Below are 27,838 nucleotides of genomic sequence, written 5' to 3' on the forward strand. Positions count from 1 at the left end.
TCAACTTTTTTACTTTTCTTTTTTTTGATTTCCCGAGTTATCAGTTTTCGTTACTAGAATCTATTCTTTTTTCGAAATTTAACTTTTCGAATTTTCGATATTCTAGTTTTCAATTTTTTAATAAATTTCAATTTCCCGATTTTTCCATTTTTCGACTTTTCGGTTTTTAGATTTTCGAATTTTCGGTTTTCCGATTTTCGCTTTTCGAATATTTGATTCATCGAATTTTCGATGTCACGGTTTTTCAATTTTCCATTCTTCAGTTCTTGGATTTTTGAAGTTTCAATTTTTTAACTTTTTTACTTTTCGATTTAAAACTGAAATAAAATCCAGAAAATGAAATTTCTAAAATTGGGAAAATAAAAAATTAAAATCAAGAACTTGAAAAATCGAAGAAACGAAAAATTGAAAAATTAAAAACTAGTAAACTCAAAAATAGTAATATCGAAAAATTGCAAATCGATAAACTGAAAAATCGAATAATTGAGAAATCTGGAAGTAGCGAAATTAAAAAACTGAAAAAAAAAATTTAAAAAGTTGCACAAACGAAAAATTATGAAACCGATTTTTTTATTTTTCAATTTTTCCTTGCGTTTTTTTAGTTTTTTCATTTTTTATTTGTCATATTTCGATTTTATAATTTTTGTTTTTTAATTTTAATTTTTTCAATTTTTGTTTCATCAGTTTTTCGTTTTGCGATTTTTCAATTTTTTATTTTTCTTGTTTGTTCAAATTCTCGATTCTTTAATCTTTCATTTATTTTTGCAATTTTTTGTTTTTTTATGTTCGGATTTTTATAAGTTTTTGTTTTTTCAATTTCAATTTTTCGATTTTTCGTTTCTTCAAATTTTAGGATTTTCATTTTTAAATTTTTCAATTTTCCGATTTACCAACTTTTGAATGCTTATTTTTTTTTTTCCTTTATATTTTCAATTATTTTATTTTTCGTTTACACATATTTGTTTTCAATTTAATTTTTTTCAATTATTATTCGTTTCTTCAACTTTTGATTTGCAATTTTTCTAGTTTTCATTTTAAATATGTGTCTAATAATTATTATAATTTAAAAAAAATCACTTTTTCAATTTACGATTTTAGAATTTTTCCATTTTTTCAATTATTGGAGTTTCTCGATTTTTAGTTTTTCAGTGTTTCTTCAGTACTTTATTTTGCAATTTTTGATTTTCGATTTTTTCTGTTTTTCTTCAGCATTTCGATTTTTCTATTTTTTTTTATTCTTAATTTTTCGCTATTTGTACTTTTCGAATAAAAAAATTGTAAAAATTGCAAAGCTGTAAAATTGAAAAATCAAAAATGAAAATACGAAAAAGTATAAAATGAAAACTTTGAAAAATCTAAAAATCAAGAATTGGAAAAATTGAAACGAAAAATTTAAAAATTGAGAAACCCAACAATTTAAAAATTGGGAAAAAGTTTGCGAAATTTCGATTTTTCAATTTTTTCATTTTTCGACTTTTCGATTACATATTCGAAATCTGTTTTCGGGATTTAAAATTTTCGGTTTTTAGATTTTCAAATCCGATTTTCATTTTTCGAATATTTGATTTATCGAGTTTTCGAGATTCGAATTTTCAATTTGTGTCCTTTTCAATGTCCCGATTTTTCAATTTTCCATTCTTCAGTTGTTAGACTTTTCAATTTTTCCATTCTTCAGTTTTTCGATTTTTCAACTTTTTATTTTTCGAATTTTTGATTTCTCGAAAAAAGGAATTGCGTTCCTCGAATTTTTTATTCATTAATTTTTACGCTTTTCAGTTTTTTAATTTTCGATTTTTTTGATTTCTCGAGTTCTTGATTTGTCGAATCGAGACTCTCATTTTCCAAAATGAGTCTTAACTTAGCCGGTTCTGGCCCCGCCCACCTTTTTTATATGGTATCTCATTTGCCAAAATCGATCTTATTTCAACAGGTACTAGCCCCGCCCACCCACCCTCTCTTTTCTTATAGGATATGTCATTTGCCAAAATCAATCTTATTTTATACCAGGTATAAAATAAGATTGATTTTTAATATTCTAGTTTTGAATTTTTTCAATTTCTCAATTATTCATTTTTTCCGTTTTTTGACTTTTCGATTTTTCGATTCCCGATTCCCGATTTTTAGATTTTAGGTTTTTCGATTTCCGATTTTTAGGTTTTCGAATTTTCGGGGATTTGCCGATTTTTCAATTCTTCTGTTTTTCGATTTTTCAACTTTTTTCCTTTTCTTGTTTTTGATTTCCCGAGTTTTCAATTTTCATTACTAGAATTTTCAATCTTATCTTTTTTCGAAATTTAACTTTTCGAATTTTTAGTTTTAGAAACTTCGATATTCTAGTTTTCAATTTTTTAAATTTCAATTTCTCGATTTTTCCATTTTTCGACTTTTCGAATTTTCGGTTTTCCGATTTTCGCTTTTCGAATATTTGATTCATCGAATGTTCGATGTCCCGATTTTTCAATTTTCCATTCTTCAGTTCTTGGATTTTTGAAGTTTCAATTTTTCAACTTTTTTACTTTTCTTGTTTTTGATTTCCCGAGTTTTCAATTTTCGTTACTAGAATTTTCAATCTTATCTTTTTTCGAAATTTAACTTTTCGAATTTTTAGTTTTAGAAACTTCGATATTCTAGTTTTCAATTTTTTAAATTTCAATTTCTCGATTTTTTCATTTTTCGACTTTTCGAATTTTCGGTTTTCCGATTTTCGCTTTTCGAATATTTGATTCATCGAATTTTCGATGTCCCGATTTTTCAATTTTCCATTCTTCAGTTCTTGGATTTTTGAAGTTTCAATTTTTCAACTTTTTTACTTTTCAATTTAAAACTAAAATAAAATCCAGAAAATGAACATTCAAAAATTTATTATCTGACTTGTGTAAAACTGTATTTGTAAGTTTTTAACACCAACAAAGTATTGATTTATTGATTGATTCAAAAATTGGGAAAACGAAAAATTAAAATCAAGAAGTTGAAAAATTGAAGAAAAAAAATTAAAAATTGGTAAACTGAAAAATCGTAATATCGAAAAATATCAAATCAATAAATTGAAGAATCAAAAATTGACAAATCTGGAAGTAGTGAAATTAAAAAACTAAAAAAAAAGCTGTAAAAACGAAATATTATGAAACCGAATTTTTAATTTTTCAATTTTTCGTTGGTTTTTTTTTAGTTTAATTTTTTCAATTTTTCTTTCTTCAATTTTTCGATTTTTTATTTTTTTTTTGTTTCTATTTTTCAATGTTTCATTTTAACAAATTTGTTTTCAATTTTTTTAATTTTCATTTTAGTAATAATTTTAAAAAATTTTCACTTTTTCAATTTTAGGACTTTAAAATTTGTCCATTTTTTCAATTCATGGATTTTAAAGCTTCTTCATTTATTCGAATTTTCAATTTTTCGATCTTTCTGTATTACAATTTTTTGAATTTGAAATTTTAACGATTATATTCGATTTTGCAATTTCTGAATTTTGCAAATTTTTCGATTTGAGATTCTCGAGTTTTCAATTTTTTAGGTTTTTTATTTTATTAATTTTTTCAAATATTCGACTTTTCATATTTCGATTTTATGTGTTTTTTCACGTTTAATTTTTTCAATTTTCGCTTCTTCATTTTCTCGATTCTTTAATCTTTCACTTATTTATACAATTTTTTGATTTTTCAATGTTCCGATTTTATAGTTTTTTGGTTTTTCAGTTCCAATTGTTTCGATTTTTCGATTCTTCAATTTTTCGATTTTTTCATTTTTTTTGTTTCTTCGATTTTACGATATGCATCTCTTCGAGTTTTCATTTTTAAATTCAATTTTATTTTTTTCAATTATTTTCTTCAGTTTTTGATTTGCAATTTTTCTAGCTTTTCTAATTTTTCGGTTAGATTCATTTTTTCTTTCTTCCAATTTTTCAGTGCTCTATTTTGCAATTTTTGATTTTCCACTTTTTTCTATTTTGCAAATTTTTGTTTCATCAGTTTTTTATTTTTGAATTTTTGCCGGTTGTTTGGTTTTTTATTTTCAGTTTTTAGATATTTAAAATTTTCGAATGAAAAAAACGCAAAAATTGCAAAATTGTAAAACTGAAAAACCCAAAAACTGGAAATCAAGAATTGGAACAACTTGAAGGCCAAAAAACTACAAAATCGAGAAAACGAAATACAGAAAATTAAAGACATCGGAAAATCGGATAATTGAGAAATCCAAAAATTTAAAAATAGAGGAATTGAACAACCGAAAATTGAAAATTTTAAAAATTGAATAAACGAAAAATATAGGGAATTAAAAAACGAAAAAATGCGAAATAAAATCCAGAAAATGAAAAACTTGAAAAATTGAGAAAACAAAAACTTGAAAAATCGAAAAATTGAAAAAATTAATTATGAAACCGAAACTTTGAAAAATGGAAAAAATTGCCAAATTAAAGAAAATGAGGGAATATGAAAAATTGTGATATAAAAAAATTGACCGAAAATTTAAAAAATCAGATTTTTCGCAAAATTATAAGATTTGATTTTGCGAATTTTACTTTTTTATGTAATATATAACTAATAAATAAAAACAAATATACTATTTTTTCATACTCTAGGGGTCATGAAACGTCAAAAAAACACAAGACTAGGTAGTCAGCCGACGGACTCGATTACAATACTTCCTTGGCTTACTCTCGTCAAGTAAAAATTACAAACTAACCTGTAATCATCACAGTCCTAATATTAGCATTGTGCAAAACCTTAATCACGGGCGTCGTCTCCGGCTTCAAAGTATTCTGCATCACCAACAACCCCAAAAAAATCAAATCACACTCGATCTACAACCAACCAATCAAACCCAACCCCCGCACGACTCCCCTCCCCCACTTACCACATCCCTCTTCGCCCTTTGCGCCTCCTTCCACTTAAACTTCTCCGACATCTCCTTATAAGCCAACCCTATAACCCTATAACCCCGCCCCGCGTACTTCGACAACCTCACCACAAAATCTTCCGGCAGCGTCTCCGGCTGACACATAGTCAAAACCTTCTCAGGGGCACCTTTAGCAAAAGCCACCATATTCTGCGAATTCAACTCTCGACAAATCACAGACATGCACTGCAAAGTCGAGGAGAAGGGGAACTGGCGGATGATTCCGATTTGGTACGGGAACTGCAAACCAACAACAATCAACCAATGATAATCATTGTCGCGATTAGTTACATCAGGGGAGTCTCCTGCTTCTTTCAGAGGTTTGTCGGGCTTGACTATAGTAGGGGCGATCATGTCGTATCTTGCGGTTTCGTCTTCACCGGGCTCTTCCAGGTGCTACAATTCGATTGATTGAGTGATTGGGGCGTGGCGAAGATGGTCAGAGGGCGTGGCTTACCCATCCCGTGAACTCGAACATGCTCAAATCCAGCGGATCGCCGGTCAGTTTTTCGTCGATTTGGGTGAGGGAGTGGCACGTCGCCATGGCTTGAACTAACCTATCCCCGGTTTCTAGGTACTGGCAGTCTGTGATTGGCTCGGTGAACTTGGCCTGAGCGACGGGGACGACCGAGTGCATGTCGAGACCGTCGTGGGTCAGAGTGCCCGTTTTGTCGAAACAGGCCAACTTGACTTTGCCGCACACGTTGATTTTGGGCGGGCTTATGCAAAATATCTTGAGTTTTTTGAGGCGGCTTTGGCTGTAGACTATACCTACTGTCATGGCGGCGGGGAGAGCCGGGGGTACGACGATGGTTATTATGTCTAGGCTGCGAATCACCATTTCCATGATTTTTGCCTACAATTAATGTCACTATTTTTTTTTTTTGTTTGTGGGTTAAATGATTGTGTACAATCGCACGCAAATGTTTTGAGCCTATGGGCGGATCATTTTTGCCGGTCGTCACCGAAGGAGGCGGTCCAAATCGTCCAAGGGCAGAATTTGTAGGTAGGCTCAAACTATAACGAAATTTACGTGTTGACCAAATTCTTACCCTGAATTAGTTTTAATTTTATAAATACTCTGAATTAATTTTAATTTTATAAATACCCTATCTATCTAAAATGTTCAGAATATGATGAGTCTATACTTGTGATTTACCATTCCATTAATATTTTTTGGATTTGTTTATACATACAGGGTGACTCAAAAAAAATGACTGAGTCAATTTATTTTATTGAAGAAATCAAGAATTGCAAAACTGAATACTTTGAAATCTTGTCAATTAGTTAGAAAAAAAAAACCTGTCCTGCTCTAATAACATCGAGAATATGCTCAAAATCACACTAATATTAGGTCTAATTGTGCCGACCATAGTTATAAAATTCACATTAAAGTAAGTCACGGACATTTTTTGAAGTGTACTATATTTCTATACCTGTGATTTATCATTGCAGTAATATTTTTTAGATTTACTTATACAGCCTGTCTCAAAAAAAGGTCACTTCGATTTTCGATTTTTCGTTTTTTCGACCAACAGTTTCATCGAATTAGATTTTTCAGTTTCCATTTTTCTATCAACTTTTCGATTTTATTACTTTCTAATTTTCTGATTTTTCAAATTTGCGGTATTTTGATTTTTCGAGTTTTCAGTTTTTTCGTTTTTCGATTTTTAATTTTTCGTTTTTTTGATGTTTCGATGTTTCGATTTTTTAATTTGCCATTCTTTCAATTTTCGATTTTTCGTCTTTCCATTTTTAGATTTTTTGATTTTTCTGTTCGTCAGTTTTTAGACTGCAATTTTTTTGCATTTTTCGATTATATTTTACTTTCCGATTTTTTTGATTTTTGAATTCTCGATTTTACGTTTTTAATTCTTCGATTTCCGATTTTTCAATTTTACTGTTTTTTAATTATTCTATTCTCGATAAAATTTTTCGATTTTTCGGTTGTTTTACTTTTCGACCTTCAATTTTTCAACATTCGATTATTCGATTTTCCATTTTCTGATTTTACGATTTTTCGATTTGCCATTTTTCGATTTTCGTTTTTCCGCTTTTGTGGTTTTTCGATTTTTCTGTTTGTTTCAGTTTTTATGGTTCTGCAATTTGCAGCTTTTAGATTTCAATTTTGTGACTTTCCGATTTTCCACTTTTCGATTTTTTTTCGATCGTCGTTTTTTCGATTTTAATTTTTTCGATTTTTTGATTTTTCAATTTTTAAGCCTTGCAATTTTTTTACTTTTCGCTTTTTCGAGTATTTGTTTCATCGAATTTTCGAGTTTTCGATTTTTCGGTTTTTCATTTTCCGATTTTCGATTTTTCGATTTTCCATGTTTAGATATTTTTCGATTTTTTTTTATTTTTCGATTGTTCTGTTCGTCAGTTTTGAGACTTTGCAATTTTTACTTTTCCACTTTTCTATTATTTTAGTTTCGGATTATTCGATTTTTGAATTTTCGTTTTTTTTTAATTTTTCGATTTCCAATTTTTTAATTTTTCGATTTTTCGGTTTTGTAATTTGTCGATTCTCGATATTCCGATTTTCGATTTTCCAATCTTCGATTTTTCAATTTCCAGTTTTCGATTTTCCACTTTTTGATTTTACGATTTTTCGATTTTTCTGTTCGTCAGTTTTTAGGCTTTGCAATTTGTTTACTTTTCGATTTTTCGATTATTTTTTTCCAGTTTTTTGATTTTTGAATTGTCGACTTTTAGAGTTTTCAATATTATGAATTTTCGAATTTTCGGTTTTCCTATTTTTCGATTTTTGATTTTTCCATTTTTCGGTTTTTTGATTTTTCAATTTTCGGTTTTTCAATCTTGCAAATTTTCGATTTTTCAGATTTGTGAATTTCCAGTTTTTCCATCGACCTACGTATTAGATTCATTGAATTTTCGATTTTCGGTTTTTCCATTTTTAGATTATTGATTTTCCAGTTTTGTATTTTCAGATTTTCTGTTTTTCGCATATCTGATTTATCAAATTTTCGAGAAATCGAAAATTCAAAAAACTGAAAAATCGAAAAATGTAAGATTTAAAAACTCGCAATATTTTGAAAATCGAATAAGTAAAATATCAAAAAAAAAAAACAGAAAGTCGCAAAATCTAAAAATTTAAAAATGAAAATACATATTGAAAAATCTGAAAATTGAAAAATCTCAAAATATAAACATTGAAAATTTGAGCAATCCAGAAATCGGAAAGCCGAAAAATCGAAAAGTCGAGAAATTATAAAATCGATTAATCCAGAAATTGAGAAATCGAAAAATCCAAAAATTTAGAAACGCCAAAAATTGAAAAATCGAAAAATTTAAATACATAAATCCCATAACAGAAAGTTGAAAAAAAGTAAAATCGAAAAACCGAAAAGATGAATTATCGAAAAACTGAGAAATCGAGAAATCGAAAAATTGAGAAATGCCAGTGGCTAAAAATCGAAAAATGGGACAATTAAAAAAAAAACATTTGAACTAAAAAAATGATAAACCGAAAAAGTGAAAAATCGGAAAATTAAAAACCGATTAATCGAGAAATTGCGAAAACGAAAAATCCAAAAATTTAGAACCGCCAAAAATTGAAAAATTGAGAAATCGAAATATGTAAATACATAAATCCCAAAACTGAAAATAAACCCAAAAAGTTTTCCTATTTTTCGATTTTTGATTTTTCAATTCTCGGTTTTTCAATCTTGCAAATTTTCGATTTTTCAGATTTGTGAATTTCCAGTTTTTCCATCGACCTACGTATTAGATTCATTGAATTTTCGATTTTCGGTTTTTCCATTTTTAGATTTTTGATTTTCCAGTTTTGTATTTTCAGATTTTCTGTTTTTCGCATATCTGATTTATCAAATTTTCGATTTTTCGGCTTTTCGATTTTTCGATATTTGATTTTCGAATTTTCGATTGTTCAGTTTTCCATTTTTCAGCTTTTAGACTTCATTTTTTTTACTTTTCGATTTTCCAAATTTTCGAGTTTCAATTTTCAGATTTTTGATTTTTCGATTTTCTTTTTAAATTTTTGAATTTTTCGGTTTTGATTTTTCGAATTTTTGATTTTTAATTTTTCCATTCTTCGGTTTTTAGACTTAAATTTTCTTTCTTTTAAATTTTTCGATATTCTATTTTCCGCTTTTCAGAATTTTCGATTTTCAGTTTTCAGACTTTCGATGATTAGAATTTTGGATTTTTCAATTCATCGATTTTTCTATGTTCAATTTTTCAATTTAAATTTTGCGATTTTCAATTTGTCCATTGTCGATTTTTAGAATTTTCGGTTTTTCAATTTTTCCATTCTCAACTGTTAGACTTCAATTTTGTTACTTTCCGATTTTTTGGTTTTCGATTTTCCAATTTTCAGAATTTCCAAGTTTCTTTATTCAGAATTTCGGTTTTTCCATTTTTAGATTTTTGATTTTCCAGTTTTGTATTTTCAGATTTTCTGTTTTTCACGTATCTGATTTATCAAATTTTCGATTTTTCGGCTTTTCGATTTTTCGATTGTTCAGTTTTCCATTTTTCAGCTTTTAGACTTCAATTTTTTTATTTTTCGATTTTCCAAATTTTCGAGTTTCAATTTTCAGATTTTTGATTTTTCGATTTTCTTTTTAAATTTTTGAATTTTTCGGTTTTGATTTTTCGAATTTTTGAGTTTTAATTTTTCCATTCTACGGTTTTTAGACTTCAATTTTCTTTCTTTTAAATTTTTCGATATTCTATTTTCCGCTTTTCAGAATTTGCGATTTTCACTTTTCAGACTTTCGATGATTAGAATTTTGGATTTTTCAGTTATATGATTTTTCGATTTTTAGAAAATTTGAGTAGTCGAATTTTCGATTTTTCAATTCATCGATTTTTCTATGTTCAATTTTTCAATTTAAATTTTGCGATTTTCAATTTGTCCATTGTCGATTTTTAGAATTTTCGGTTTTTCAATTTTTCCATTCTCAACTGTTAGACTTCAATTTTGTTACTTTCCGATTTTTTGGTTTTCGATTTTCCAATTTTCAGAATTTCCAAGTTCCTTTATTCAGATTTTCGGTTTTTCCATTTTTAGATTTTTGATTTTCCAGTTTTGTATTTTCAGATTTTCTGTTTTTCACGTATCTGATTTATCAAATTTTCTATTTTTCAGCTTTTCGATTTTTCGATTGTTCAGTTTTCCATTTTTTCAGCTTTTAGACTTCAATTTGTTTATTTTTCGATTTTCCAAATTTTCGAGTTTCAATTTTCAGATTTTTGATTTTTCGATTTTCTTTTTAAATTTTTGAATTTTTCGGTTTTGATTTTTCGAATTTTTGATTTTTAATTTTTCCATTCTTCGGTTTTTAGACTTCAATTTTCTTTCTTTTAAATTTTTCGATATTCTATTTTCCGCTTTTCAGAATTTGCGATTTTCAGTTTTCAGACTTTCGGTGATTAGAATTTTGGATTTTTCAGTTTTATGATTTTTCGATTTTTAGAAAATTTGAGTAGTCGAATTTTCGATTTTTCAATTCATCGATTTTTCTATGTTCAATTTTTCAATTTAAATTTTGCGATATTCAATTTGTCCATTGTCGATTTTTAGAATTTTCGGTTTTCAATTTTTCCATTCTCAACTGTTAGACTTCAATTTTGTTACTTTCCGATTTTTTGGTTTTCGATTTTCCAATTTTCAGAATTTCCAAGATTCTTTATTCAGATTTTCGGTTTTTCCATTTTTAGATTTTTGATTTTCCAGTTTTGTATTTTCAGATTTTCTGTTTGTCACGTATCTGATTTATCAAATTTTCGGCTTTTCGATTTTTCGATTGTTCAGTTTTCCATTTTTCAGCTTTTAGACTTCAATTTTTTTATTTTTCGATTTTCCAAATTTTCGAGTTTCAATTTTCAGATTTTTGATTTTTCGATTTTCTTTTTAAATTTTTGAATTTTTCGGTTTTGATTTCTCGAATTTTTGATTTTTAATTTTTCCATTCTTCGGTTTTTAGACTTCAATTTTCTTTCTTTTAAATTTTTCGATATTCTATTTTCCGCTTTTCAGAATTTTCGATTTTCAGTTTTCAGACTTTCGGTGATTAGAATTTTGGATTTTTCAGTTTTATGATTTTTCGATTTTTAGAAAATTTGAGTAGTCGAATTTTCGATTTTTCAATGCATCGATTTTTCCATGTTTAATTTTTCAATTTAAATTTTGCGATTTTCAATTTGTCTATTGTCGATTTTTAGAATTTTCGGTTTTTCAATTTTTCCATTCTCAACTGTTAGACTTCAATTTTGTTACTTTCCGATTTTTTGGTTTTCGATTTTCCAATTTTCAGAATTTCCAAGTTTCTTTATTCAGATTTTCGGTTTTTCCATTTTTAGATTTTTGATTTTCCAGTTTTGTATTTTCAGATTTTCTGTTTTTCACGTATCTGATTTATCAAATTTACGATTTTTCGGCTTTTCGATTTTTCGATTGTTCAGTTTTCCATTTTTCAGCTTTTAGACTTCAATTTTTTTATTTTTCGATTTTCCAAATTTTCGAGTTTCAATTTTCAGATTTTTGATTTTTCGATTTTCTTTTTAAATTTTTGAATTTTTCGGTTTCGATTTTTCGAATTTTTGATTTTTAATTTTTCCATTCTTCGGTTTTTGGACTTAAATTTTCTTTCTTTTAAATTTTTCGATATTCTATTTTCCGCTTTTCAAAATTTTCGATTTTCAGTTTTCAGACTTTCGTTGATTAGAATTTTGGATTTTTCAGTTTTATGATTTTTCGATTTTTAGAAAATTTGAATAGTCGAATTTTCGATTTTTCAATTCATCGATTTTTCCATGTTTAATTTTTCAATTTAAATTTTGCGATTTCCAATTTGTCCATTGTCGATTTTTAGAATTTTCGGTTTTTCAATTTTTCCATTCTCAACTGTTAGACTTCAATTTTGTTACTTTCCGATTTTTTGGTTTTCGATTTTCCAATTTTCAGAATTTCCAAGTTTCTTTATTCAGATTTTCGATTTTCCACTTTTTCGATTTTAGATTTTTCGAATTTTTGTTTTTCCAATTTTTTGCTTTTTCGATTTTTCTGTTCGTTTCAGTTTTTAGGCTTTTCAATTTTTTTTACTTTATATATTTTGATTATTTTAATTTCCGATTTTTTTATTTTTGTTTTTGATTTTTTTAATTTTCAATATTACAAGTTTTTGACTTTTCAATTTTTTGGTTTTCCCGTTTTTCAATTTTCGATTTTTGAGGTTTGTGAATTTCCACTTTTCGATCGACCTAGGTATTTGATTCATTGAATTTTCGATTTTTTGATTAGCCATTTTTAGATTTTCGATTTTTACGATTTGTATTTTTCGATTTTCTATTTTTTGCATTAGTGAATTTCAGTTTTTCCGATTTTTGATTTTGCGCATATTTGATTAATCAAATTTTCGAAAAAGTTACCATGCTTACAAAAACTTCAAAACATCTACAATATTTCAAAGTATTCAGTTTTGCTATTCTTGATTTCTTCAATAAAATAAATTGAATCAGTCATTAACTTTTTTGAGACACCCTGTATAACCAAATCTAAAAAATATTAATGCAGTGATAAATCACAAGTATAAAACTCATCATATTTTATACATTTAAGATAGGATTTATTCTGCAAAATTTTGAGGTGACGTCATAAATTTTTTAGAGGGGATAAGCAAATATATTTTAATTAAAAATGTATTATGTTTATCATGATTTTAAAACATCTGCAAGATTTCAAAGTATTCGATTTTGCAAATTCAAAATTAAATTGCAAAATATTGTTTTATAATTTTGATTTTTTTTCCAAAAATCTGGACGTTTCGGATAAAAACTCAACACGGAGTCATAAACTACATGTGTAGGACTATGTTACTGTATACAATTTAAAACCCATTTACTATGCATAAATTTGAAGTGACGTCATCACATTATTGGTGGGGATGATTAGACAAATTTAATAATTTTGCGACATTTATATACATATATACCAAATGTATATATAACTACTGTCCGTCCCGTTATTGTCAATAAAATTTTATAGGGTAAAATGTGAATTTCGTTGTAGTTTGAGCCTACCTACAAATTCTGCCCTTGGAGGATTTGGACCGCCTTCTTCGGTGAGGGCAGGCAAAAACGATTAGCCCATAGGCTCAAAACATTTGCGTGCGTACCTTTCTGTGGAGGTACAAATATAAGCAGTAGCCGGTTCCAGCGCCTGCTAAAACGAACAAAGCTAGGACAAACTTGAGGCTGTCTTTGTAAAATTGGAGCCCCACGGGCGTGGGGAACAGGATGCTTTTAACGAGGGCACCTTTCGTGGTGTTGAAGCCCGTGCAGACGACTCTAGCTAAGACCTGCTCGTCGCCATAATAGCGGCTCTGGATCATGTAGGTTCCGGAAAACAGAGTGTGTCTTTTGTGAGTGGACGGACTATAGACTTCGTTGCTTGAATGGAGGGATGTTTTGACCACTGGCACGCTCTCGCCTGTTTTGTTCATTTTAGTACAATAGTGTGCAACAATTCTGTGAATTTTAATACCTGTTAACATACTTTCGTTGACAATACACTGCCCAGTCAGTAATACTGCGTCACACGGCAGCACGAAATTGCTCTTTGGAAGCACTAAAAGGTCCCCAGGGACGAGTTCCTCGGGGTCGGCGTCTTGCACAATATTCTCTGATAAGAGATTCTGGCGCATGACCTTGACATCGTGGCACTTGGAAGATTCAACTAAGTCGTGCAAAGCTTCGCTTTGCTGCAATTTTTTTCGGTCAAGTTTAGTCAAAATTCCGTCGGTACTCACCTTTCGGGTTTGTCGAAGACTAGTAATCACAGAGAAGAGAGTCAATATTAAAACACAACAAGCGTAAATGTAATAGTCGTCCAAACACCACAGGATTATAGAGAATACTTGGAACACGTAAAATGGATTAAAAACTTCGTCAATGAAAAGCCTCCAGTAGCTCTTAACCTCGATTTCGATTTTATTAGGGCCGTACAACTTCAAGCTAGAAAATTTTGGGTGATTTTGAAAACCGTTTTTACGTACTGTGGCACAGTAAAATATTGTCGGTACACAGTAGGGGTGTTAAGCTTCTCCGCCTTCCGTCTGCGGATTGCCATAATTCCCTAAACACTCAGGTATATCTAACGTACACGTAACAATATTCAATTACAATTTATTTATGTTTAAAAATCGAAATTTTTGAAAAATCCTAAAACTTAAACAGAGTAATCGAGAAATTGAGTAAACGAAAACTCCAAAAATTTCGAAACGCCAAAAATTGAAAAATTAAATAATAATAATACATAAATCCCAAATCTGAAACGTCGAAAAATTGGAAACTCGAATAATCGAAAAACACAAATCGAAAAATGGAAATCGAAAAATTTTAACTTAAAAAACCCGATAAATCGATAATTGAAAAATCGAAATATCGAAAAACTGAAAAATTAATTCCGAAAAACTGAAAAATCGGAAAATCTAAAAACAAGAAGGCAAAATATCAAAATATTGAGAAATCGAAACAAAAAAAAAAGTGAAAAATTTAAAATTTGAAAATTCAAAAAATCGAGCAATCAAAACATCAACGAATCGAAAAATCAAAAAACTGAAAAATCCAAAAATGTAAAATTTAAAAATTCGCAAAGTTTTGAAAAATCGAGTAAGCAAAAACCAAAAAAAACCAGAAAGTCGAAAAATCTAAAAATTTGAAATTCAAAAAATACATATTGAAAATCTTAAATAAAAAAAATCTCAAACTTAAACATTGAAAATTTGAGAAACCGAGAAATCGGAAAGACGAAAAATCGAAAAGTCGAAAAATTAATAAATCGATTTAATCGTGAAACTGCGAAATCGAAAAATCCAAAAATTAAGAATCGCCAAAAATTGGAAAACTGAAAAATCAAAAAATTTAAATACATAAATCCCACAACAAAAACGTTGAAAAAATGTAAAATCGCGAAATCGAACATCAAAAGATCGAGAAGTCGAAAAATCGAAAAATTGTGAAATGAAAGTGTCTAAAAATCGAAAAATAGGAAAATTCAAAAGTGAAAAATTTGAACTTAAAAACCCGATAAACCGAAAAAGAGAAAAATCGAAAAATTGAAAAAACGCAAAATCGAAACATCAAAAAATCGAGAAGTCGAAAAATCTAAAAACTGAGATATCGAAATAGCAAATGGGAAAAATAAAAATTGAAAAATTTAAACTTAAAAAACCCGATAAATCGATAACTGGAAAGTCGAAATATCGAAAAACTGAAAAAATTACTTTGAAAAATTGAAAATCGAAAAATCTAATAACAAGAAGGCCAAATATCGAAAGACTGAGAAATCGACACAAAAAAAAGTGAAAAATCTTAAATTCAAAAATTCGAAAATTTGAAAATTTAAAAATTCGGCAATCAAAACATCAACAAATCGATAAATCAAAAAACCGAAAAATCGAAAAATGTAAGATTTAAAAAGTCGCAATATTTTGAAAAATCGAATAAGTAAAAAATAAAAAAAAAACAAATCTAAAAATTTAAAAATCGAAATATGTACATATTGAAAAATCTTAAAATAGAAAAAATCCCAAAACGTAAACATTGAAAATCTGGGAAATCCAGAAAACGCAAAAGACGAAAATTTGAAAGGTCTTGAGAAATCAAAAAATCCAAAAATTTAGAAACACCAAAAATTGGAAAATTGGAAAATCAAAAAATTTAAATATATAAATCCCACAACTGAAACGTTGAAAAATTGTAAAACCGAAAAATCCAAATGATGAATTATCGAAAAACTGAGAAAGAAATCAAGAAATCAAAATCGAAAAATTGAAAAATCGAGAAATCGACACATCAAAAGATCGAAAAATCGAAGAATTGAGAAATGGAAGTGGCTAAAAATCGAAAAATGGGAAAATTCGAAATTGAAACATTTAACTAAAAGACCTGATAAATCGAAAATTGAAAAACCGAAATATCGAAAAACTGAAAAATTGGAGAAGCAAAAAATCTAAAAACAATAAGGCAAAAAATCGAAAGACTGAGAAATCGAAACAAAAAAAAAATGCGAAAAATCTAAAATTTAAAAATTCCAGAAATTGAAAATTCAAAAAACTGAAAAATCGAAAAATGTAAGATTTAAAAAGTCTTAATATTTTGAAAATCGAATAAATAAAAAACCAAAAAAAAAAACAACAAGAAACTCGAAAAATGTAAAAAAAACGAACCACATTGGAAAATCTTAAAATTGAAAAATCTCAAAACTTAAACATTGAAAATTTGAGAAATCGACAAATCGCAAAGATGAAAAATCGAAAAGTCGAAAAATAAAAAAATTGATTAATCGAAAAACTGAGCAATTGAGAAATCGAAACTGAAAAATTGCGAAACCGAAACATCAAAAGATCGAGAAGTCGAAAAATCGAAAAATTGAGATATCGAAATAGGTAAAGATCGAAAAATGGGAAAATCCAAAACTGAAAAATTTAAACTTAGAAAACCCGATAAATCATAATTGAAAAAACGAAATATCGAAAAATTGAAAAATTAATTCCGAGAAATTGAAAAATCGGAAAATCCAAAAACGAGAAGGCAAAAATCGAAAGATTGAGAAATCGAAACAAAAAAATGAGAAAAATCTAAAATTTAAAAATTCGAGAAATCGAAAATTCAAAAAACTGAAAAATCGAAAAATGTAAGATTTAAAGACTCCCAATACTTTGAAAATCGAATAAGTAAAACATCAAAAAAAAAAGCAGAAAGTCGCAAAATCTAAAAATTTAAAAATCAAAATACATATTGAAAAATCTCGAAACATAAACATTGAAAATTTGAGAAATCGAGAAATCGGAAAGACGAAAAATCGAAAAGTCGAAAAATTAAAAAATCGATTAATCCAGAAATTTAGAAACGCCCAAAATTGAAAAATCGAAAAATTTAAATACATAAATCCCATAACAGAAAGTTGAAAAAATGTAAAATCGAAAAATCGAAAAGATGAGAAATCGAGAAATCGAGAAATGGAAATCGAAAAATTGAAAACTCGCGAAATCGAAACATCAAAAGGTCGAGAAGTCGAAAAATCGAAAAATTGAGAAATGTTAGTAGCTAAAAATCGAAAAATGGGAACATTAAAAAAAAATGAACTAAAAAAATTGATACACCGAAAAAGTGAAAAATCGGAAAATTAAAAAACCGTTTAATCGAGAAATTGCGAAAACGAAAAATCCAAAAATTTAGAACCGCCAAAAATTGAAAAAATTGAAAAATCGAAAAATTAAATTCGAGAAGACAAAATATCTAAAAATTGAGAAATCGAAACAAAAAAAAGGTGAAAAAACTAAAATTTAAAATTTCGAAAAATTGAAAATTCAAAAAATTCAGCAATCAAAACATCAACAAATCGAAAAATCAAAAAAATTTAAGATTGAAAAGTCGCAATATTTTGAAAAATCGAATTACCTAGTAAAAAATAAAAAAAAACAAAGTCGAAAAATCTAAAAATTTGAAAAATCGAAATACATTTTGAAAAATCTTAAAATTGAAAAAATCTCAACACTTAAACATTGAAAATTTGAGAAATCGAGAAATCGGAAAGATGAAAAATGGAAAAATTAAAAAATTGATTAATCGAAAAACTGATAAATCCAAAAATCCAAAAATTTAGAAACGCCAAAAATTAGAAAATCGAAAAGATGAATTATTTATCGAACAACTGAGAAATCGAGAAGTCGAAATCGGAAAATTAAAAAACCGATTAATTAAGAAATTGAAAAAACAAAAAATCCAAAAATTTAGAAATGCCAAAATTGGAAAATTGAAAAATCAAAAAATTTAAATGCATAAATCCCACAACAAAAACGTTGAAAAATGTAAAATCGAAAAATCGAAAAGATGAATTATTGAAAAACTGAGAAATCGAAATCGAAAAATTGAAAAATCGCTAATTCGAAACATCAAAAGATCGAGAAGTCGAAAAATCGAAAAATTGAGATATCGAAATAGCTAGAGATCGAAAAATGGGAAAATTAAAAATTGAAAAATTTAAACTAAAAAACCCGATAAATCGAAGATTGAAAAATTGAAATATCCAAAAACTGAAAAATCTAAAATTTAAACATTCGAAAAATTGAAAATTCAAAAAATCGAGCTATAAAAACATCAACAAATCGAAAAATCAAAAAACTGAAAAATCGAAAAATGTAGAATTTAAAAAGTCGCAATATTTAGAAAAATAGAATAATTAAAAAATCAAAAAAAAAAAGAAAAAAACAGAAAGTCCAAAAATCTAAAAATTGAGAAATGGAAGTGGCTAAAAATCGAAATTAAAATTCAAAAGTCAAAAATTTGAACTTAAAAAACCGTTAAACCCAAAAAGTGAAAAATCGGAAAATTAAAAAAGCGATTAATCGAGAAATTGAGAAAACGAAAAATCCAAAAATTTAGAAAGGCCAAAAATTGAAAAATCGAAAAATTGAAATACATAAATCCCAAAATTGGAACGTCGAAAAACTGGAAACTCGAATAATAGAAAAGACGAAAAACAGAAATCGCGAAATGGAAATCAAAAAATTGAAAAAACGCGTAATCGAAACATCAAAAGATCGATATGTCGAGAAGACGAAAAATCAAAAAATAGAGATATCGAAATAGTTAAAGATCGAAAAATGGGAAAATTGAAGATTGAAAAATTTAAACTTAAAAAGCCCGATAAATCGAAAATTGAAAAATTAATTCCGAAAAATCTAAAAACGAGAAGGCAAAATATCGAAAGACTGAGTAATCGAAACAAAAAAAAAAGTGGAAGATTAAAAAAGTCCTATTTGATTAATTAACCGTTTTTAAAACATTTTCAAAAACCGGGTAAGTAAAAAATCGCAAAAAACAGAAAGTCGAAAAATTTAAAAATTGAAATACATATTGAGAAATCTCAAAACTTAAACATTGAAAATTTGAGAAATCGAGAAATCGGAAAGACGAAAAATCGAAAAGTCTTGAGAAATCGAAAAATCCAAAAATTTAGAAACGCCAAAAATTGCAAAATTGGAAAATCAAAAAATTTAAATACAGAAATCCCACAACAGAAACGTTAAAAAAATGTAAAATCGAAAAGATGAATTATCCGAAAATCGGAAAAATCGAAAAATCTAAAAACGAGAAGCCAAAATATCGAAAAATTGAAAAATCGAAACAAAAAAAGTGAAAAATCAAAAAACTGACAAATAGAAAAATGTAATACATATAAGTAAAAATAAAAAAAACTAATATGTAATCAATTTCTGTAATCAAGCATGGAAACTTTAACCCTTGTCTATTTTATTCCACTTGAGTGTTTAGGGAATTATGGCAACCCACAGAGAGGCAGAGGAGCTTAGTACCCCTCACTGCTGGGCACCAACAATACCCTTACGTGCGATAGTACTTACGCATCCAAAAAAATAATATAAAAAAAATCTCAAACTTAAACATTGAAAATTTGAGAAATCGAGAAATCGGAAAGACGAAAAATCGAAAAGTCGAAAAATTAATAAATCGATTTAATCGTGAAACTGCGAAATCGAAAAATCCAAAAATTAAGAATCGCCAAAAATTGGAAAACTGAAAAATCAAAAAATTTAAATACATAAATCCCACAACAAAAACGTTGAAAAAATGTAAAATCGCGAAATCGAAACATCAAAAGATCGAGAAGTCGAAAAATCGAAAAATTGTGAAATGAAAGTGTCTAAAAATCGAAAAATAGGAAAATTCAAAAGTGAAAAATTTGAACTTAAAAACCCGATAAACCGAAAAAGAGAAAAATCTGAAAATTAAAAAACGCGAAATCGAAACATCAAAAGATCGAAAAGTTGCAATATTTAAAAAAATCGAAATACATGGATATTGAAAAACCTTAAAATTGAAAAATCTCGAAACTTATTAAACATTGAAAATTTGAGAAATCGAGAAATCGGAAAGACGAAAAATCGAACAGTCTTGAGAAATGGAAAAATCCAAAAATTTCGAAACGCCAAAAATATAAATAACTAAATACATAAATCCCACAACAAAAACGTAGAAAAAATGTAAAATCGAAAAATTGAAAAAACGCAAAATCGAAACATCAAAAAATCGAGAAGTCGAAAAATCTAAAAACTGAGATATCGAAATAGCAAATGGGAAAAATAAAAATTGAAAAATTTAAACTTAAAAAACCCGATAAATCGATAACTGGAAAGTCGAAATATCGAAAAACTGAAAAAATTACTTTGAAAAATTGAAAATCGAAAAATCTAATAACAAGAAGGCCAAATATCGAAAGACTGAGAAATCGACACAAAAAAAAGTGAAAAATCTTAAATTCAAAAATTCGAAAATTTGAAAATTTAAAAATTCGGCAATCAAAACATCAACAAATCGATAAATCAAAAAACCGAAAAATGTAAGATTTAAAAAGTCGCAATATTTTGAAAAATCGAATAAGTAAAAAATAAAAAAAAAACAAATCTAAAAATTTAAAAATCGAAATATGTACATATTGAAAAATCTTAAAATAGAAAAAATCCCAAAACGTAAACATTGAAAATCTGGGAAATCCAGAAAACGCAAAAGACGAAAATTTGAAAGGTCTTGAGAAATCAAAAAATCCAAAAATTTAGAAACACCAAAAATTGGAAAATTGGAAAATCAAAAAATTTAAATATATAAATCCCACAACTGAAACGTTGAACAATTGTAAAACCGAAAAATCCAAATGATGAATTATCGAAAAACTGAGAGAGAAATCAAGAAATCAAAATCGAAAAATTGAAAAATCGAGAAATCGACACATCAAAAGATCGAAAAATCGAAGAATTGAGAAATGGAAGTGGCTAAAAATCGAAAAATGGGAAAATTCGAAATTGAAACATTTAAACTAAAAGACCTGATAAATCGAAAATTGAAAAACCGAAATATCGAAAAACTGAAAAATTAATTCCGAAAAATTGGAGAAGCAAAAAATCTAAAAACAATAAGGCAAAAAATCGAAAGACTGAGAAATCGAAACAAAAAAAAAATGCGAAAAATCTAAAATTTAAAAATTCCAGAAATTGAAAATTCAAAAAACTGAAAAATCGAAAAATGTAAGATTTAAAAAGTCTTAATATTTTGAAAATCGAATAAATAAAAAACCAAAAAAAAAACAACAAGAAACTCGAAAAATGTAAAAAAAACGAACCACATTGGAAAATCTTAAAATTGAAAAATCTCAAAACTTAAACATTGAAAATTTGAGAAATCGACAAATCGCAAAGATGAAAAATCGAAAAGTCGAAAAATTAAAAAATTGATTAATCGAAAAACTTAAATTTAGAAAACCCGATAAATCATAATTGAAAAAACGAAATATCGAAAAATTGAAAAATTAATTCCGAGAAATTGAAAAATCGGAAAATCCAAAAACGAGAAGGCAAAAATCGAAAGATTGAGAAATCGAAACAAAAAAAAGAGAAAAATCTAAAATTTAAAAATTCGAGAAATCGAAAATTCAAAAAACTGAAAAATCGAAAAATGTAAGATTTAAAGACTCCCAATACTTTGAAAATCGAATAAGTAAAACATAAAAAAAAAAGCAGAAAGTCGCAAAATCTAAAAATTTTAAAATCAAAATACATATTGAAAAATCTCGAAACATAAACATTGAAAATTTGAGAAATCGAGAAATCGGAAAGACGAAAAATCGAAAAGTCGAAAAATTAAAAAATCGATTAATCCAGAAATTTAGAAACGCCAAAAATTGAAAAATCGAAAAATTTAAATACATAAATCCCATAACAGAAAGTTGAAAAAATGTAAAATCGAAAAATCGAAAAGATGAATTATCGAAAAACTGAGAAATCGAGAAATGGAAATCGAAAAATTGAAAACTCGCGAAATCGAAACATCAAAAGGTCGAGAAGTCGAAAAATCGAAAAATTGAGAAATGTTAGTGGCTAAAAAACGAAAAATGGGAACATTAAAAAAAAATTAACTAAAAAAATTGATACACCGAAAAAGTGAAAAATCGGAAAATTAAAAAACCGTTTAATCGAGAAATTGCGAAAACGAAAAATCCAAAAATTTAGAACCGCCAAAAATTGAAAAAATTGAAAAATCGAAAAATTAAATTCGAGAAGACAAAATATCTAAAAATTGAGAAATCGAAACAAAAAAAAAGGTGAAAAAACTAAAATTTAAAAATTCGAAAAATTGAAAATTCAAAAAATTCAGCAATCAAAACATCAACAAATCGAAAAATCAAAAAAATTTAAGATTGAAAAGTCACAATATTTTGAAAAATCGAATTACCTAGTAAAAAATAAAAAAAAACAAAGTCGAAAAATCTAAAAATTTGAAAAATCGAAATACATTTTGAAAAATCTTAAAATTGAAAAAATCTCAACACTTAAACATTGAAAATTTGAGAAATCGAGAAATCGGAAAAATTAAAAAAATTGATTAATCGAAAAACCGATAAATCCAAAAATCCAAAAATTTAGAAACGCCAAAAATTAGACAATCGAAAAGATGAATTATTTATCGAACAACTGAGAAATCGAAAAGTCGAAATCGGAAAATTAAAAAACCGATTAATTAAGAAATTGAAAAAACAAAAAATCCAAAAATTTAGAAATGCCAAAATTGGAAAATTGAAAAATCAAAAAATTTAAATGCATAAATCCCACAACAAAAACGTTGAAAAATGTAAAATCGAAAAATCGAAAAGATGAATTATTGAAAAACTGAGAAATCGAAATCGAAAAATTGAAAAATCGCTAATTCGAAACATCAAAAGATCGAGAAGTCGAAAAATCGAAAAATTGAGATATCGAAATAGCTAGAGATCGAAAAATGGGAAAATTAAAAATTGAAAAATTTAAACTAAAAAACCCGATAAATCGAAGATTGAAAAATTGAAATATCCAAAAACTGAAAAATCTAAAATTTAAACATTCGAAAAATTGAAAATTCAAAAAATCGAGCTATAAAAACATCAACAAATCGAAAAATCAAAAAACTGAAAAATCGAAAAATGTAGAATTTAAAAAGTCGCAATATTTCGAAAAATAGAATAATTAAAAAATCAAAAAAAAAAAGAAAAAAACAGAAAGTCCAAAAATCTAAAAATTTTGAAATGGAAGTGGCTAAAAATCGAAATTATGGGAAAATTCAAAAGTCAAAAAGTTGAACTTAAAAAACCGTTAAACCAAAAAAGTGAAAAATCGGAAAATTAAAAAAGCGATTAATCGAGAAATTGAGAAAACGAAAAATCCAAAAATTTAGAAAGGCCAAAAATTGAAAAATTGAAAAATTTAAATACATAAATCCCAAAATTGGAACGTCGAAAAACTGGAAACTCGAATAATAGAAAAGACGAAAAAACAGAAATCGCGAAATGGAAATCAAAAAATTGAAAAAACGCGAAATCGAAACATCAAAAGATCGATATGTCGAGAAGACGAAAAATCAAAAAATAGAGATATCGAAATAGTTAAAGATCGAAAAATGGGAAAATTGAAGATTGAAAAATTTAAACTTAAAAAGCCCGATAAATCGAAAATTGAAAAATTAATTCCGAAAAATCTAAAAACGAGAAGGCAAAATATCGAAAGACTGAGAAATCGAAACAAAAAAAAAAAGTGGAAGATTAAAAAAGTCCTATTTTATTAATTAACCGTTTTTAAAATATTTTGAAAAACCGGGTAAGTAAAAAATCGCAAAAAACAGAAAGTCGAAAAATTTAAAAATTGAAATACATATTGAGAAATCTCAAAACTTAAAACATTGAAAATTTGAGAAATCGAGAAATCGGAAAGACGAAAAATCGAAAAGTCTTGAGAAATCGAAAAATCCAAAAATTTAGAAACGCCAAAAATTGCAAAATTGGAAAATCAAAAAATTTAAATACAGAAATCCCACAACAGAAACGTTAAAAAAATGTAAAATCGAAAAGATGAATTATCCGAAAATCGGAAAAATCGAAAAATCTAAAAACGAGAAGCCAAAATATCGAAAAATTGAAAAAGCGAAACAAAAAAAGTGAAAAATCAAAAAACTGACAAATAGAAAAATGTAATACATATAAGTAAAAATAAAAAAAACTAATATGTAATCAATTTCTGTAATCAAGCATGGAAACTTTAACCCTTGTCCATTTTATTCCACTCGAGTGTTTAGGGAATTATGGCAACCCACAGAGAGGCAGAGGAGCTTAGTACCCCTCACTGCTGGGCACCAACAATACCTTTACGCGCGATAGTACTTACGCATCCACGTAGTCATTGTAAAAAAGCCCCTCTGTGTTATCCAAGAGGCCATCTACGGTTTGAGTCGGAATCAACAAATCTAAAGGTCCGAACACTTCTTGTCGCGGTATCCAGACAAACTTCGCGTGCCTATAATGAAAAAACCGCAGACGTACATGTTCTTGGGTTGGCAGTTTAGCATTCTCAGTCTTAACTTTAAGCAGGTCGTCGTTACCGTGTGCGTCCTTGACTACAATTAAAACTTAGAAAAAAAATAGCTGTGGCATCCACTCACTTAGAACAACCGTGGCTTCTTCAAGGTGACATTTTTTAAATTTGACGGTTCTGAGTGGAGAAAACCAGCTACAAACCAAGTAGGGGATTCCAAGAAGGACTACCCCACACAAATGATAAAAAAAGGAACGAAGGCGGCTTTCTTTATAACCATAGAGGTTGCAGTGGACATCTTCCAAATTTAAATCTAGGATCTGGTGGCAAGGGTCGCCGATGGGTTCATATCCTGAAAGCACAACTCAAATTTCTGTGGACACTTTACTTGAACGTACCGTAGCTACTACTGGGCATTTTTTTCGAATTATCACATAGTTTCACGTATAAAAACACAAACTAAAACGTAGTTGAACGAAATAATAGAGCCTTTGTTAACTCATTGTTATTGCACGATTCGTAAATACTATCAAATGGGAAGTGACTGATTCATTTATTCCGAAGATAGGGACATCACACAGACACAGACACGGACATTCACGGAGTGTCCCTGGGTCCAAACCTGCACGTTTCCACATTCTTATCGGGCAAAGATAACAAATACGTCATTGATAACGACTTCAATATCTTCCATGTGGGCAAAAAGTCGAAAACGTCTCAAACTTCTGTCAACAACATGTGTCAAATTTTGCGCGTTTGGATTGGTCGGGTTATCACGTGAGACTAGTGCGAACACGCGGCTCGTATAATGGGTTGCATAACATACAGGGGTTATTATTTATATTTTCTTAAACTGTACACAATAATTTCCTTGGTCGTAGTAACTTTTAACCAACGACAACCCCCCGACCTTTTCACACAACTGATCCAGCTCCCCCTCCTCAAAAACGTGGTAAAACCTCAAAAAAGTCACTTCTTGATTTTTCAACTTCCATGGCACCAGAACGTCACTATGATTAAAATCGGTCCTGTTCGTGTGCACGGGTAAATTAACACCCTCCAGAACCCTAATCTCGTCATTCCTTCGATTTTTCCGATCCTGCTTAATATAAGTCGATTTTTCATGATTCTTCACTTGTTGCTTAGCCCACACACATATTAAACCTTCACCACCTAGTCTTAAGACTCTAGCGATTTCAGAAACCGCCTTCAAACGTCTTTCTTCAGTTGACAGGTGGTGAATAACAGCAATACTAATCACGGCATCAGCAATTTCATCCTTCAAAGGCAAACTAAGACAATTTCCAGTGAAGACTTCAAACCCTCTCTCTTTGCAGACGTCATTCAACTTAAAACTGCGATCAGTACCTAACTAAATCACAAATTAGTAAACCCCAACATAATTATTAGTAACCAAGTACCTCAATTATTTCCTTTTTGTATCCAAAATACTTCCCGTTGCCGCACCCCACATCCACCAGAACGCTCCCAACTGCCAAATTATTAACAAAATTGAGAACATTAGGCCACGGTTTGTGCCTAGTTTCGCTAAAATGACCCGCAATGTCTTCATAAACGTCATGAACGTGCTGATTTTCCAATTTATGCGCCAAATCGGCACCAATTTTGTTTTTCTGGCGCGAATCACAGAACCTGTGAAATGTGCAATCACACTCTCCTTGTCTGACTTTGCGGAAAGTAAAGGACACCCGAATTCCGCGCTCAAAAGCGTTGCAACCTTCCCCTGAGTAGCAGAAGTCGTATTTTCGTGGTATAATCCCGTGAGTCCAGGCGTAGCGACTCTCTCCTGACATTATAAGTAGCGAACGACGTGGTAAAAGAACACAGACGGTTTCTTTGTTTTTAAATTCCATAACGACGGCGGAATTCAGACTTAGGGACAAAATTGGGTCCTCAAACGCGCTGTGGGTGTCAATGTGAGGCGGTATACCTTGACCGGGGTTATAGTGATTGACTGTCAGTTGATCAGGGTGAAAACTAATAGGGAGGCGCTCTAATAAGGAATTACATTCATTAGGGATTTTTTCTGGAAGGGGTTTGTCTTTATCGACGTTGTTAATATCGTAGCGGAACTCATAACCAAAATGTCTGACTTGTCGGTGTTTCATACCACTAATTTGGCTAAAGTTGCACAAAGATATCAATACATGTTCTTCCTGTTCGCTAATGAAGTCTTCAATTATTGTCAAACCTGGGGGTAAGCGGTCATAAATTTTGTCGTGAGTGGCTTCTGGAAGGGCTTCCACGTACGTTAAGTAGACGGGTTTGCCCCCTTGAGCGATCTTCAGTGTGGCGTTGGCACTCTCAAATGCTTTTATGGCGCTGGTTTGGTTTTTGTAGCTGACAAAAGCACATGACTTGCCAGGGATTAGTAAAATGCGTTCGAGGGGGCCGAAGTGGTGGAAATTCTCAATGATTGTTTCTTCGGTTAAGCCATTGACTGCACCCGTATTGCAAATGCCCAAGTTCTGGAATTGAGGTTATGTCAGGATGTGGAATTTTTTCTTAATGCGAGGTTTACCGTCGTGGGGGCTGCGGAACACGTCACTCCTGTTTCCTTGGTCAGAACGTGCTGATGCCGCCGCAGTTTCTTGGTCGCTTTTTTTATAAAATTGTTCGAATCCATTGTGTGTCAAAAAATAAGGTTATGTATCTCATATGTCAATATTGTCAATTATGAATGTTTCCCATAGAATATGATTGGTTTCAGAAAGAATAGAAGTACAGAACATTCTATTCATCTATTATAACCAAACAATGTGTTTTTTGTTTTTTTTTTACACAGTAACAGTTTCTTTTCACAAGATACTTGAAATATGTAAAAAACGGTACATTTTTTGTAGAGAAAATGAGAAATATTGATTTTGCAATTAGGCTCCGCCTTTCGCTCTGACAATGAATGAAAAATCATCAGAATTGAGATCAGGGCGGGTGGGTGGGGCTTAATCATTGGCTTCTTTATCTTAATATAAATATATAGTTTTCTTCCACCAACACGATACTTCAAGATGTTTCACCCAGTAATTTCTTGTGGGGAATTAAGGATTTAATTAAGCTCCGCCCCTGACCCACACAGCGAATCAAAAACCATTGGTCGAAAGTCGAAGATCTTATATTGCTAAAAAAAGACACTAGGAACACAGAGAAGATTTCACATTCTTCAAAAAAAAAAACTATTGGCGCTCCCGAGAAGGTTTTACATTTTTAAAAAAAGACAGTTGGGACCCCCGAGAAGGTTTCACATTATTAAAAAAAAACTATTGGCACCCATGAGAAGGTTTTACATTTTAAAAAAAAGACAGTTGGTACCCCCGAGAAGTTTTCACATTATTAAAAAAAAAAACATTTGGAGCCACCGAGAAGGTTTCACATTCTTCAAAAAAAAAAACTATTGGCGCCCCCCAGAAGGTTTCACATTATTAAAAAAATATATATATTGGCACCCCCGAGGTTTTACATTAAAAAAAAAAAAAACAATTGGAACTCCCGAGAAGGTTTCACATTATTAAAAACAAAAAAAA

At 28.9% G+C, this 27,838-nt stretch overlaps 2 protein-coding genes across 3 annotated transcripts in view; both read right to left on the reverse strand.

Annotated features, from left to right (window-relative positions):
• LOC135140985 (polyamine-transporting ATPase 13A3-like) overlaps positions 1-25,030 on the reverse strand; it is a 29,271-nt gene extending 4,241 nt beyond the window's left edge. Inside the window, exons 1-10 of one of the 2 annotated variants that reach the window (XM_064071752.1) lie at positions 24,695-25,030; positions 24,424-24,648; positions 24,150-24,378; positions 13,692-13,896; positions 13,427-13,643; positions 13,059-13,372; positions 5,354-5,752; positions 5,188-5,292; positions 4,855-5,136; positions 4,684-4,801 (exon numbers count right to left, since the gene is read on the reverse strand). In XM_064071752.1, the coding sequence (XP_063927822.1) occupies positions 4,684-4,801; positions 4,855-5,136; positions 5,188-5,292; positions 5,354-5,752; positions 13,059-13,372; positions 13,427-13,643; positions 13,692-13,896; positions 24,150-24,378; positions 24,424-24,648; positions 24,695-24,713 (2,113 nt within the window). In that variant the 5' untranslated portion in view covers positions 24,714-25,030. Of the gene's footprint in view, positions 1-4,683; positions 4,802-4,854; positions 5,293-5,353; positions 5,753-13,058; positions 13,373-13,426; positions 13,644-13,691; positions 13,897-24,149; positions 24,379-24,423; positions 24,649-24,694 lie in introns of both variants that reach the window. The other variant, XM_064071751.1, reaches the window with a different exon arrangement.
• An 89-nt stretch (positions 25,031-25,119) lies between these two features.
• On the reverse strand, positions 25,120-27,036 carry LOC135140987 (alkylated DNA repair protein alkB homolog 8). Its single transcript, XM_064071754.1, has 3 exons — positions 26,839-27,036; positions 25,718-26,785; positions 25,120-25,668 (listed from the first exon to the last, which is right to left on the reverse strand). Exons 1-3 carry the CDS (start codon positions 26,941-26,943, stop codon positions 25,135-25,137), a joined length of 1,707 nt encoding a protein of 568 aa, XP_063927824.1. The 5' UTR covers positions 26,944-27,036; the 3' UTR covers positions 25,120-25,134.
• Positions 27,037-27,838: the final 802 nt, after the last annotated feature.

Source organism: Zophobas morio, unplaced genomic scaffold (assembly GCF_036711695.1).
Source record: "Zophobas morio isolate AGI-343-1 ecotype UQ-CSIRO unplaced genomic scaffold, CSIRO_AGI_Zmor_V1 ptg000041l, whole genome shotgun sequence".
NCBI lineage: Eukaryota > Metazoa > Arthropoda > Insecta > Coleoptera > Tenebrionidae > Zophobas > Zophobas morio.

Bases quoted from the DNA above. Each gene is read 5' to 3' on its own strand.
- LOC135140987 (XM_064071754.1), bottom strand. From the start codon at position 26,943: ATGGATTCGAACAATTTTATAAAAAAAGCGACCAAGAAACTGCGGCGG. The intron at 26,786-26,838 runs GTAAACCTCGCA...CCTCAATTCCAG, and splicing joins GTTCCGCAGCCCCCACGACG to AACTTGGGCATTTGCAATAC. The intron at 25,669-25,717 runs GTACTTGGTTAC...TTTGTGATTTAG, and splicing joins ACAAAAAGGAAATAATTGAG to TTAGGTACTGATCGCAGTTT.